Source organism: Haemorhous mexicanus, chromosome 6 (genome assembly GCF_027477595.1).
Source record: "Haemorhous mexicanus isolate bHaeMex1 chromosome 6, bHaeMex1.pri, whole genome shotgun sequence".
Taxonomy (NCBI): domain Eukaryota; kingdom Metazoa; phylum Chordata; class Aves; order Passeriformes; family Fringillidae; genus Haemorhous; species Haemorhous mexicanus.
The window spans coordinates 49,380,909-49,394,475 of NC_082346.1; the positions used below are offsets into that span (position 1 = coordinate 49,380,909).

General features: G+C 41.8%; 2 protein-coding genes across 16 annotated transcripts in view; one reads left to right on the top strand and one right to left on the bottom strand.

Moving 5' to 3' along the window:
- Window positions 1–1,092, bottom strand: part of RPS6KA5 (ribosomal protein S6 kinase A5) — a 71,560-nt gene extending 70,468 nt beyond the window's left edge. The window contains exon 1 of one of the 2 annotated variants that reach the window (XM_059850144.1): window positions 602–1,092. In XM_059850144.1, coding sequence (XP_059706127.1) covers window positions 602–665 — 64 coding nt within the window. In that variant the 5' untranslated portion in view covers window positions 666–1,092. The remainder of the gene's footprint in view (window positions 1–601) is intronic. The other variant, XM_059850146.1, reaches the window with a different exon arrangement.
- Window positions 1,093–1,248: 156 nt separating this feature from the next.
- The window catches only part of DGLUCY (D-glutamate cyclase), a 64,851-nt gene continuing 52,532 nt past the window's right edge, over window positions 1,249–13,567 (top strand). For 7 of the 14 annotated variants that reach the window (XR_009487005.1, XR_009487008.1, XR_009487007.1 and 4 more), the window contains exon 1: window positions 1,802–2,041. The gene's annotated coding sequence lies outside the window, so the exon portion shown is untranslated. Of the gene's footprint in view, window positions 1,389–1,801; window positions 2,042–6,258; window positions 6,394–13,567 lie in introns of those variants that run through there. The other 7 variants (XM_059850153.1, XM_059850157.1, XM_059850155.1 and 4 more) reach the window with 5 other exon arrangements.

The window sequence follows — 13,567 nt, forward strand, 5'->3', positions numbered from 1 at the left end:
CGGAGGATTTCTGTTGTATCTTTAAAGGTCATACATATTTCACATGTTGAACTACTTTTTCAGAGGGTCGTCAAGTAACTACCGAGCTACAAGAAGATTCATAGACTGAAAACCCAGATAACTCCGTGGTTACGTGTTGGCATATTCCCCTCCCTACAATTCCGGCATTTCACCGAGGTCAGAGAAAAGCTGTCACATAAAACGACTTCATTTAGGACTGGAACAAACCGGGCCCCCCAACACAGCCACAGAAGTCTATCAAACACACAACTTACAAAAAATAATGTTTATAAGAGAGCGTGGCTATCCTTTATCTCCTTCAAAAGCGTCAAATACCACCAGGAAGTGGGACAGGGAAGCCAGGCATGGAGCAGAAGTCGAAGTCAACTACTTTTTTCAAAAATAAGAGAAGGCCCCCTCCCTGCCCCCATCGTGCGCGCTCCTGCCCTTATATTCCAGCTCATCCTCTTTTTTCCCCCGCCACTGAGATTTCCCTACCGGTCCCACCAACTCTCGGCGCTCCCTGCTCAGCCGTGTTTCCCTCAGCCCGTGCCGCCCGTGCCCCTCCGCCCCCGCGCGACCCCTGGGCCCGCCCGCTCACCGTTCCTCAGCTCGTGCTTCACCGTGAGGAGCGGCAGCTCCGCTTCCCCCGAGGGTCCCTCCATGTCCTCACGGGCGGCTCCCCCGCCCCTGCCGCTCCCTGAGTGTGAGCGCGGCGACGGGGGGATGTCACCTGGCCCGAGACGGGTTCTATTTTCCAGGGGCGCTCCGGGGCAGAGGGGCCATGCGGGCGCGCTGGGGTCTGCCGCTCTCCCCTTCGCCTTATTGGAAGACGGGGTGGGAGGGGGGGGCGGAGGTGAGGGGAGAAAACCCCAAACCTACACCACCCAACAAAAAACAGTTATTAAAATTTAGGAGGCACACGCACAACGGCTTCCCTCCCCAAGCGTTCAGAACCAGCCCATGTCCTTGCGCCTCCCCTCCCCCGGGCTCCGGCCGCCCTCCCCGCCCGACAGCGGGGAGCGGAGCGGAGCCGAGCGCGGCCGGGATAGGCTGAACGGCACGGGGGGAGGAGGTGGGAGCGCCGCGGGGAGCGGCTCCTACTCAGGAGCGCGCGCCCCCTCCCTCCCTGGGCCGGGCGCTCATTGGCCGCGCGCGCCCGCGAGCCCCGGCGGCCGTCGGGCAGAGAACGTTCCCCGCGCGCCGCCCCCGCCCTTCCGCCGAGCGCCGCGCGCCCCCATTGGCTCGGCGGCTGCGCCAACCGCCGGCTCCGCCCCTCGTCTTCCCCCCGGCCCCTCTACTCCCCGATCTTGTTTGTAAACATTCCCGCCCGCCTCTCCCGCTGACCCCCGACCCCCTCGGGAGGGCGGGGGCTGGGCTGCCGAGAGGTAAGGGAAGGCGCTGATTGACCCCTGGAGCTGGCAATAACCTGAGGGAGGGGCCATGGTGCCTTTCCTCGCGTTACGGGCTCGTTCCATCGTACTTGAAGGGGGGAGCGGCCGTGGGCTGACCCACTCGCAGTGGCGGCCAGGGGGGAGCTGGACTCCAGCCCAGCGCGGGGGGATGCGGCAGCGAGATGGGAAGCGGGGTATGCCCGCGGGGGGATGCGGCGGGGCAGGGAGCAGCGAGGCACAGCGGGGGACGGGGGGATTCCCGCAGGACCCCGGCCGCCGCCCGCTGAATCCCTGCCTCCCCGAGCGGGAGGCGCGGGCGGTGCGTGCGGACTCGCGGCGGCGGCGAGTTGCGGCACACACATGGATAGGCCCGCCTGCAGCCCGCGGCGCGCTCGGGTCACCGGGCTCAGGGGCCCCACAACACGGGGGCGCGTGTGGCGCGGCCCCCGGTGCACGCAGAGGCCCCGCCTGGTGCCGCCTTCCCCTTGGCCGGGGCCGTGGACGTGGCGAACGTTGTGGCCTCTTGGGAGGTCGAAGAGGCCGCATGTACTGAAGTGAAACCAGCCTTGGTGATCGGTGGAAAGGCGCACGGCCTGCAGGGTTATCGCAGCTCAGGAGGTGCCTGACAAGGCCTTGCTTGTCGTAAGGTGGGAGTGGGCGAGGTTGCTGGGGACGTACATCCATGTGTCCGGTTCACCGTGCCTTGCCTTGGGGCGCGTTCATCTGGTGCCTTCAGCTGCGAGGGAGTCACTGTCCTCGCAGAGGGCTTTGATAGCGTTGTTGGGGGAAATACGGTTCAAAACACTGCGGATCTGTTCATCCCAGTTAAGCCGCTCAGTCTGTTACGTTTTAGAGGCAATCTGGTATTTCCTTGCAACAGATAACTCAAACGACTTTTCTCTCTGTTTCTTATTTACTGTAATTTCTGACTTGTTGCTCTTGCATGTCACGGCTTCTATCCTTACACACAAGTTGCGAATTCACAATGCCATGTCTCGCAGTAGTGTTTACAGAGTCTAATTAAGTTATATCAAAGATCAATGAAATAAAATGTCTTATGTTAACCCATTATTCGCATTCCAGTATTAAATATTTGTGTGTTTATGCACATATATGTAAAAAAGGCATGTACCTGTATACATTTCTACAGTTTCCCCTGGAGAGATTGAGTTTGGCTATTTAAAGTTGGTGAGAATTTCTGCTTCGTAATTGTTTATATACCAGACCTCAGGTTTAGGGTGCCTTTGCAGTTGTCTTCCCAGAAATTAATAATACTACTACCTGAGGATTTCATAGTATTTTTGGTAAACCTTTTGAAACACTTTCCACCAAGCAGTGCAGCTGTTCTGTTGAGGTATCTCCCTGTGCTGTATGGTACATGCATAACTCCTCCAAAAATGTCCATCCAGTTACTGCCTTTCCACCAGTATTATATCAAGACTGTAGAAAGTCTGAACATGGGAGATGTTTTTAAACTGGAAAATACTTGATTCCCTAACTTTTGTCGCTTGTTTTTGGAAGCATCACTATTGCAGAGAAAGTAAATATTATATTGAAAGTATAATATTAAACAATAAAAGGGAAAATGGAAATACTAAACTGAATAAATTATTTATTAATCAACTCATTATTAAATTAATAAGTTTTTGCATCTTTGTAACTGATGGCTCCTGTGTACATCTGGTGGGGACTGTGAGATTTACTTATTCATTACAAGGCATAACAACCACTTCTGATTATTCCATGTCCATTTACTAGATTTTAAAGAGCCTGGTGCTGTATTTCATCCAGTGGCTCTACTAGCCTACACTTGGACTAACTGTCCCTGGCAGCCTCAGAGGAGAGAAGCTGAAATCTGACTCCACTTACCAGCACTCAGTGTGAGGGGTGCTGGCATTGAGTCCAGTAGTTGTTAATAGTCTTGGTTTCATATGTTCAAAGCTTGACAGGCTGTATCTGCATATTTGCCCCAGGCTTAAAATTTCTCCTTTCAAATTTCAGGTAAAACAGCTTTAAAAAATGAGGCAATAACCCTAAAATACCAGACCAAGAATACTGATCCATGCTGATGATGCATATAATAAAACACAGTGATTATTGTCTATATTTCAGTTTAAGGTGTGAGTGGCCTTGCAAAGTACTACTGCATGAACTGAAAGTTCTTCATTATCACTGAGGGATCCCCTGATGTACTTGAAACATGGTCATTCCATTTAAAAAAATTTTTTTTTATATAACAGTTTCTCCAGTGTTAAAATGTTTTTGCAGTGCGATTCTTGCGTCATGTCCAGAAACAGCAAAGCAGCCCTGCTGAATGCTTGGAAAGAATCCCACCTTTTGACACAGAAAAGAGCTATACTTGCCTGAAATCCTATACCTCCTGTCAGTAGTTCATGAGTACAAGACTGTGCTGAAGTTTTCCTTTCAGCTGAACTTTGGGAGCAGTGAGTGGAGGGTTGGACTTGGTGGTGTACTTGACATGAGAGTAGACCTGCCTTCAGCAGAATGGTCCAGGCGTAGTGGGCTGGTGACGTTGCCTCCATCATACAGCAGTATCATGTGGCTTTGTGGGTGGCTGTTAAAGGACAGAGGTCTGTCAGCCTTAAGGTTAGATTGGAATTACAGAGAAGTGGAAATATACAGGCTACATCTGTACCACAAAATAAAACTGATTTAGGACTCATTTGTAGGTGTCAGGGAAGTGGCATGACATAGCATGGTGCAGCTAAATTCTTTCCCCTTCAAAACAGTGGCCTTTTTTTGCACTGCCTCCTGGATTTGTCGAGACAGCATACCATTACTGAGCTATGCTAGCCTCCAGCTTGGATGTGCAAAGACATTGCCTGGAAGAATACTGGCCAGGGACCCAACCATTCCTGGAAGCACGCCAGCAGTCAGAAGTATGGATAGTCAGGTGCCAGCACTGATTGGGCCTTTGTCCTGTTTAAATCACTGCACAGACTGTCACAGAGTCAGATGAGGGAGGAAATTTGGCTCAAGCCTGCAGCCAAGGCGGCATGAAAAAGTCCAGGAAGAGTGATGGGCTTAGACCCAGAGGGAGCACAGACTGGTCTGTAAGAGATATCTTGTTAGTTTGGAGAAGTAAAACCACTGTTGGTATGTAAACTGTGCTTTTGCTTGCATTTAAATACATTTGTGTGTATGCTGCAACACTGAAAAAAATCTACTGTTTGTATGATGTGCATACCATAAATTACCCCTCTGGTATAAAAGGAAAAATATTTGATGTTTAAATGATAAAAAGCTATGGGGCAGTGCAGAGCTACTCATGCTCCATAGTGTCAATGGTTTGGTTTTTTTAAGCAGCATTTTCATATTCATATGACAACCCGACAGGTCAGTCAGCCAACAGTTCAGTGTCTGGGCTGAGCATGTGCTGCAAGTTTGGTAATATGGAGTAACACCATTCTAAAGATAGATGTCCCTTCTCTACCCCACAACACAACTGTTCAAAAATATGTGTATTTACTTGCCATTCCTAATTGTGAAAGGAGGGAGGAATAAAATGCTGTGGGAAATTCCCACATGGAAAGATATTATTGAACTTCATTAAAGAAAACGTGTCACAACATTTTCTTTTTGGTTCTAAAAGAGGTGGTGTGCCAAGCTGGTTTCAGGGCTGAGGTGAAATTGAAATGCTCAGTGTACAGACGTCTGAGAGGAAATGAGAGAGAAAAAGAAGAACATGAGTGCTAGAGCTGGATATTTCCAGGGTGCCGGGGCCTCACAGTTTTTTGGTATTTGATTTACTTTGTTTCTGAAGGGGAGCTACTTATGGAAATTGTAGTTTCTATAGAGCTAAAGTTGAAGGTGTTTGGTGCTTTCTTACGGTCATTGAATTGTTACAGAAATAGGTGTTATTTTCAAAGGACAAATTTTGGAAAGCTAGATGATACAAAATGTTCCCCTTAATCACTCCATGGAGAACATTTGCACAGCAGAAGAAAAAAAGGATTAAATTTTGGAAACCACAAAATGAATTTAGGGAAGGACTCACTGTGAAAGACAAACATGACATGAAACGGCTTTTGTGAGAAATTTTTGTTTAGTTTTAGTTCTAGTTTTTAGTTTGCATATCTGCTCTGTGATTTTTATCTTTTGTTTAATCTGAACCTTTAATTGAACACTGTGCTTGATAACTGTCAGAAAAGTAGACTGGGTAGGTATATTTGCTGTTAAAAGTATTTTTTATGAAACTGCTCTGGGCAACAGTTTTATCTCTCTAAAACCACTTAATGTTTTTACCATGAAAGGAGAAGTAATGCTAAGCATCCAAGTCTAATAATTCTCTTAACGGAAGTGGTACAACTCTGTCAGGAAGTGGATCATTTCTTGAAAGAGTGCATTTAAGCATTACTGCTTCTAGGGTCCTGTTTCAGTTAGTATTAATTTCTTCACTGAAAAGTGATTTGTTTATTTTTTTCTTCAGTCACTGTACAGTTGCAACTACCATTATTACGGGCAGCACTTTCAAAAGTTTAAATAATAAAAGTCTACCTGGTTATAAAAGACGGGGAAAAAATTGTCATGTCTCTCAGTTTCTGATGAGGAAGAGGAAAATGAATTAATGCTGTCCATAGGGGACAGAAAGCAGTACTAGCCATTGAAACAGAAATAGGAGTTTATTTCACATTTTGAACTGCTAAAGCTTCTTAAGGTAGGCAGAAGTGAAATTTCTGTTTAATAAAAATAATTTACTTTTGGATACTAATCCTCACTCACAATACTTTGAATTTTTTTCAGATTTGTTGGAGGGAACACAGAGGACTGTTGTACATAATGGTGTCCTTAAACCTCAATAATAAAACCTCACTGAGTAAGCTCAAAGTCCTTTTCAAAAGACCTGCATGTGAATTCTTACTATTTTGAAAATTTACTGTCAACTTTGGAGAAGGTGACTTTAGAAAGGAGAAGTTAATCAAGGTGATCTGAAAGCTAGTGATGATGAAATAAAAACTTTTAACTCATCATGAAGACTGTGAGTACATTCTGATAGTTGCAGAAGTTGTGGTTCTGTTTTCCTACCCCAGAAAAGGAAGCATAAACATGAGAAAAAAAGTGTTTAAATGGCAGAACTTAAAGCTCTGCATTGTAGTTTTTAAAGAGAGCCTGCAGAAAAAGAGTGAAAAGAAGTGCCACATAAAATGAAGGGGGAAGGACAATTTTTGAAAAGCAGAAATGAAAAATAATAAATTAATTTCCACAAGTTTTCTTCTAATTATGTATTTAAAGGTATTGCATCTGTTAAATTACCACAGAGCAAAAAGAGATTTAATGCAGTGAACAATTATTACAGAGGTTCCTTTCCCTTTATCTTGAGAAAAGCTGTCTGATTATTGATTTTGAACTTATTCTTTGACATTTGAAAAGATAAGATGGCTCCATGAATTGAAATAATGGAAAAGAAAATCTGGAAACAAATGGTCAAAGATTACCCTTAGTTTTAAAGAACAAAAAGAAACTAAAATGTGTTAGAAAACCAGTAGATAAATATATTTCCATTAATATGGCCTAGATATAAAATAATATTGTGAAAAATCAAGTAGCAAAATCTATGAGAGTGAATTACAAATTTTCAATACATGCAAAAGATGGGGATTTCTAACTTTATCTGAATAATTGATGCTGGCACTGTAACTTGTGTGACTTGGGACTAGAGCTAACAGGTAACTGGTATTGAAGCAGTTCTATAATTTCATTACTGTTTGTCCTAATTTTTTTCATCCCATACTGATTTATTTAGATACAGGATGCAAACTAGGGTATCTCTAGTTCAGCATTGCTGTCTCCAACGCTGGCCGGGAGCAGCTGCACACTATCATGAGAGTCTCTGGTTTAACAATGCAGTTCCTAAATAAAGACATCCATTTGTTTGCTGTGACTTTGCCATTTGCTAATTTCATCTGATGACTAAATCTGATGATTTAGTTACCAAGGAGTGTGAAGAATTGTTATGTTTTACTACTTCCAATATTTTGTTGCATCTGTCCCTATTGCCTATTTTATAGGCAAGCCCAGAATATGAAGCAGTTACTTCACCACCTAAAAATATCCAGTAAAATATTTACTATAGATAATCTGCTGTAGAGGATATCCACTAGGCACTTGGAGTTCTTTGAGCTTTCAATAATCCATGCACAGCCTCAATGCTTTCATTTTTCTTAAGTAGAGGACTTCTAGGGGAAACCTAGGTTATTTAAATGTTAGAAGACTCAGTTTTAATGATCTTTTTTCTTTTCTAATGTTAAGTGTTTGCTGTGACAGTCTTTGAAGAGGATGTCAAACTCCAGTTGGTCAGAAAGCATTTTACACTCCTTTTGTAAATTCCTTGGGATTTGCATTTTCTCTGAAGTGTTAAAGACTTCTATGCAAATAAGTGCCCCATTAAGCAGTTTTCCTCTGGCTGTCATTTATTAAACCTGGCTAAGAGTGAGGTTTGGCATCCTTCTACTTACAACATGTCACATTCAAGCTTACTTTTCTGTTGTGACTGCTTCTTAATGTATTGATGGGGAGCATGACAGCAATGCAGATTATTGACATTGTAAATAACTCCATTAACTCTGAGGTATTTCAACCCTCTCAACCCCGAGCATTTTTGAGCTTTAATAAAGATTTATACTAGTAACACATCTCTCTCCATTTTTAAAATAATGCATTCCTATTCAAGCAGATTTTATTCCAGAACAAACACTGATTACTAAAACTGTTGTAAATTATTTGTTTCTCATTCAATTCAGTGTTGCCTTCCTGCAGCTCTAGTGAGATGCATCTTCAGACTGGAAGTCAGATGAGGCAAATGCCACAGAATCTTAGAATTACTTGTAATATGCAGAGAAGTTAGTGTGTGACTGATTAAATCACTTCTTCTCTGAGTAACTGTCTTGCTTTAACCCCAGCCAAGCCCAACCACCTGCTCACTCACTGCTCCACCAGCACGTTTGGGGAGAGAATTGGAAAGGTAAAAGCTGGAAAACTCATAGGTTGAGATAAAGACAGTTTAATAGAGAAAGCAGAAGGCACACATGTGAGCATAGCAAAATAAGGAATTAATTCACTGCCTCCCAAGGGCAGGTAGGTGTTCAGCCATCTCCACTAGAGCAGACCCCCATCACAAGTAATAGTGGCTTGCAAAGATGAAATCTGTCATTCCAAATGTGTCCTGCCTTCCTCCTTTCACTCACTTTATTTACTGAACATGATGCCATAATGTCTGGAATATCCCTTTGGTCAGATTGTCACTTGTCCCTTGCTGTGTCTGCCTCCAGCCTCCCATGCACTTCTAATTTCCTTGCCAGCATGGCAGAAGGAAGAGCGAAAAAGGCCTTTGCTTTGTGCAAGCCCTGCTCAGCAATAACAAAAACTTCTCTATTGTCATCACTTTGTTCAGTCAAATCCAGAACAAAGCGAAAAAGGCCTTTGCTTTGTGCAAGCCCTGCTCAGCAATAACAAAAACTTCTCTATTGTCATCACTTTGTTCAGTCAAATCCAGAACAAAGCGAAAAAGGCCTTTGCTTTGTGCAAGCCCTGCTCAGCAATAACAAAAACTTCTCTATTGTCATCACTTTGTTCAGTCAAATCCAGCCCCATACCAGCCACTGTGAAGAAAATTAACTCTGCCTCAGTTGTAAGGCCCCAAACAACTCACTTGATGAGACTTTTAACCAGGCTTACAGTTGTTAATGTATTTTGAGTTAGATTCATGGGAGAAATACTGACAAGATATTCTCAAGAGATCAACAAAGAAAACATTACTGGCAACTCTAGAAAACCAAATAATTTTGGCAAAAAGTTTATAGTAGCATTCAGTCAACATAAACCACTTGCCAAAGTATTAGTTTCACCCATTCAACTCACCAAACTCAAAGCCCATTCAATTTCACGTTACTCAGAATTCTGACAAGAAGGAATCAGAAGAAAGAGAGAAAAGATACTGAAAAGAACAAATATAGCTACCGACTCCTGGGTTCCAGGAGCGTTCAACTCATAGAAATTCCAAGAGGAGGAAGGTCAGGACATTCTTGTCTCATGTTTGGCCTTAAATACATCTTGGCCTTCCTGGGCCCTTTCCCCAGGTGGGACTTAGTCATTTGGTCACTCAGGAGCTGGGCTGGGAGCTCCAGGGCAGGTGTGGAGCATTGTCTCCAGTGTGTCGGGGATCGGTGGCTGCTGTGGGGCAGGGATAAAGGCCCAAGGGGTGTATGGGGTAGAGCACTGCCTCAGAAGGGAAAGGCCTGACCTGCCTCTTCCACACACACATGAAAGGTGTTGAGCCAGCAGTGCTTCCAGTCTCTCACACCATCACAGAAACATGTATCTATAATATGGTGTGGCCTTATAATATCTTCCCGCCCAAGAATTTGGTTTTGGCAGTTGTGAGATGCTTGCCATTATTTTCCTGCTTCTTTAGATAACAAGTTGATTAAACTGTTCTACTGTGTAACAGTATTTTTCTTTGGAAAACTGTGATTAGTAGGGGTACTGTTTTGGTTTATGCATAAGATAAAATAATTACTTTTGGATAACAAGTACCAAAACAACAGAACTATTAATCTTTGAGTTTGGACAGGAACCCACTGCAGTCCCTGAACACTATCCTTTGATGGACATTTAAGGAGGAGATGGAGAGGATTTCTGAGGAAATCATCAGAGCCTCACTGCTTTGGCAAACAGCAAGTGTTAATCCCTTATTTAATCTTGTGTCTCAAGGCAGACCATACCCGTGTTTTCTGTAGCCTTTTAGGTTCCCTTTTGGAGTTCTGATATGCTATGTAAAAGTAATCATGCCTCCTCTAAGACAGCAGTTGCCTAATCTTTGCAGTGCCTCTCTTTGTCTGCAGAAGTAAATGCCTTCACACCACCCACACACCCCAGGAGAGCATCCTTCCCCCCACTCCCTGCCTCTGCGACATCCATTTGCCTTTAATTACAGAGTTAAGGATGTTGTTGTCACAGCTGAAGGTGACGTTAAGTGTCTCTCACATCATCACTTGTCTCTTCCTATTGTTGCTTTTACCCCTCCATGTTGAAGCTTCACAGTGCATCCTCTTAGGTAGTTGAAGGTTTGGGTTACAATGTAATCTGGTTTGGCCTTATGGATTTGGTTGTTCTGTTTGGTTTTGTGAACTTTATTCCTGTTGGAATTCTTAAATGTGACTAATATAGAAGTCATATACTCTTATTAAACCAGAGCCTTTTCTAGAATAACCATAAAACCAAAACATTTAAAGAAAGTCTGCCTATCCACTTTAATAATCATACCATCCTTTGTTTGTAGAATAGTCATTGCTAATCCTCATCTATTTACTTTGGAGAAACTTATCTCTTGTCTTTTTAGATTATTTGCTTGTCTTACATCCACCTATTAACTCAACATATTCATGCAATAAAATATTCCAGCCATCAAATTGCCCCCAATATTCATAAATTGTTTCAAAGAAGACATGAATGTATTCTGATTTATTACAAAACTATCTAATTAATTGATTCTAAATGTTATTTTATAGGTGGTATCAAGGCTATTTTCAGCAAAAGTATCAATCTCTAATTTAAAACATACAGCTTTACCAACAGGACAAGTGTTCAGTGCAGATGAGAGATTACATCACCATGCAGTAAGATTGAAGAGCCCTTGCTGTAGCTGGGCAAGAAACAGACTTCATGTTCAGCAAGATGCAGACTCAGAATAAACAGCTGCCCCCCAAAATTTCTTATTTAGGTGCTATGATGAAAGCCCTTAGGAGACAGCTATAAACTGGGAAAATGATTTTTTCACTGAAACTGATAAATACTATAAAGTTCAAAAATTGGTTGTCCATACTTCTGTATGTGTCTATCAGGTACATAATCAGCCATCTATATGTATGATGTCTTCTTTATTCCTGTTTATTTTTAAGAAAGACATTTGAGATGCTTGACTTCTGCAGAGCTCTTGAACCCAAGGTCACTGAAGTTGGATGCGTTTCTGTTCATATTCTTAGCTATTTTTAATATACATAGTATATATCCTAAACAATGCCCACTTAATGCACTTTATTTCGCATATTTTCTTTTGTACGCTTAGTAACCGTAGAAAAGTCACATACTGATGATTCTATTCTTTGAATTATAGGTTACACGTTTTGGACATATATTCTGTTAAATTACTCAGTCTTGAAATAAGAGTTTAATTGGGAGCAGTTTGCCTTATGTGATCAACAATGGAATGAATATATATATTCATACATAATGCATCTTTTTTATATCTATATATATATATATATTTTCTTTTGCCTAGATTTTGAAACCAAGTAGAGATCACAATATTTTCCTCCTTCAAAAGGAGTGGAAAATATTGTGTAATATTATCCAAACTGAAGCTGTTTCTACTCAGAATGCTTGCTTTTTAAACTTTCCACTAAATGGGGGAGGGGTGGGGAGAGAACCATGTTTGTTATTTGATGCAAAGTACACCAATTTGTTTATTTTTATATGTGGTTTCATATTCTTTTATACACTTTGTGGTAAACATCCAGTATCTTTGATGTCTAGCAAGAAAGCTTCACTTCATTCCAGTCTTATAATTTAATGCTTTGTTGAGCTTGCATAACTTCTGACAATTTTCCCATGGACACAATGATTGTATATCTCATATATCTGCAGTTTGAAGTGCTTAATAGATTCAAAACCAGCCTTGTATTGCAAGCTTTCTATGTCAAACTCAGCTAATTTATAAAGACAAGTATTATGAGACTAGAAAAGAAATTTCCATTAGGGAAATCTGTCAGTAGAGAATGGGGTTTGAAAGTCGTTAGGTACCATCATCTCTTCAAATGTTTTAGTAGTAGTAGTAACTATTTTTTTTAATACCAGTCTCCTACTGCTCCATCAGTCTGACTGAAAATCACAGCAGTTTCTAGTAACTGATGCCTGTTCGTCTTCCTTTTGACTGATTAAAATCTTCTCTTTTCAATCTGTAATGAGAAACACCTTGGTCCTGTATTCAAATCAGGAATAAAATTCAAATCAGTTCTTCTATCTTTGCATATTAGTAAAAATACTTCCTGGTAGTTAGGATACAGCAATATATGACAAAATACACGTTGCTCTACATGATTTTGGCTTGGTTATATTTCCAAGTAGCTGAACAATTATCCATTCTGTAGGTTTATTTTTTTGTCTCCAGAAATGCTGTTCCTATATATACTCCATCTTCAAAATTCCAGGTGGTCCCAAAAATGTGTCTTTATACTAAGTATATTAAAAGAGAAGCTACCTAAATCAGTCTAGGTTTGAACCAAACTCATTGCTCCCTTTCCCCCACAATCAAAATCACACACATTTGACTAATCTTTTGGAGACAAACCTCACAGCTTTTCAGAGTTGTTTTTCAAATGTGAATGCTTTATTTTAATTGTACATTTAGACTTGGAGCACATTAATGCAAGCTGCTGAGTGCTTTTAATTTGTCTTGTCTTTTGTCCCTGCATATACCGTGTAGTCTGACCCTTCTTTGGGAGGAGATACTGCTGAAAATTGCTGGAAGACTCATGTAAGATGCTTGTCTCAAGAGGAAATATATTAATGGAATTAGGATCAAAGGACTGCCTGTGTTTGTAGATTGCATTCTGATACAAAGACAGTTTTGTTACTTTTAAATATATTGGCTTTGAAAGTGGAATCCTAATGAAATAGTCCATGCAAAATTCTTAGCAGTTGAATCTAGTTTTCCACGTAAAGTAATTTAGGAGGTAGCTGGTGAAATCCATATGAAATGCTGCAAGCTGCAGTTATATGGGATAAAGTCCACTTGGATATCAGATTTTACATTAACTTCTACAAATAAAGAAGTGTTCCTTAGCTCCAAAGTTTCCGAACCAGAGGTCATGAAATGCTGGAAGGATAAACCAGCTAGGTTTTGTGAGTGTTTTCTCTGCTTTTGAGCTCTTCCTTAGGGTGTGCATTATTGATCCCTATCAAAGTCAGGATACTGGGCTAGATGTAGCTTTAATTCTATCTTCTGAAGAATATTGTTTTAATAATATTTTGATTTTTTTGGACTTTATGTATATATTAACTGTACCATGAAACTATTCAGTCTCTATGATGTAATGTCAATTGAAAATCCTTTTCAGACAAGGAGGAAAATTTAGCCAGATCAAAAACTAATGCTC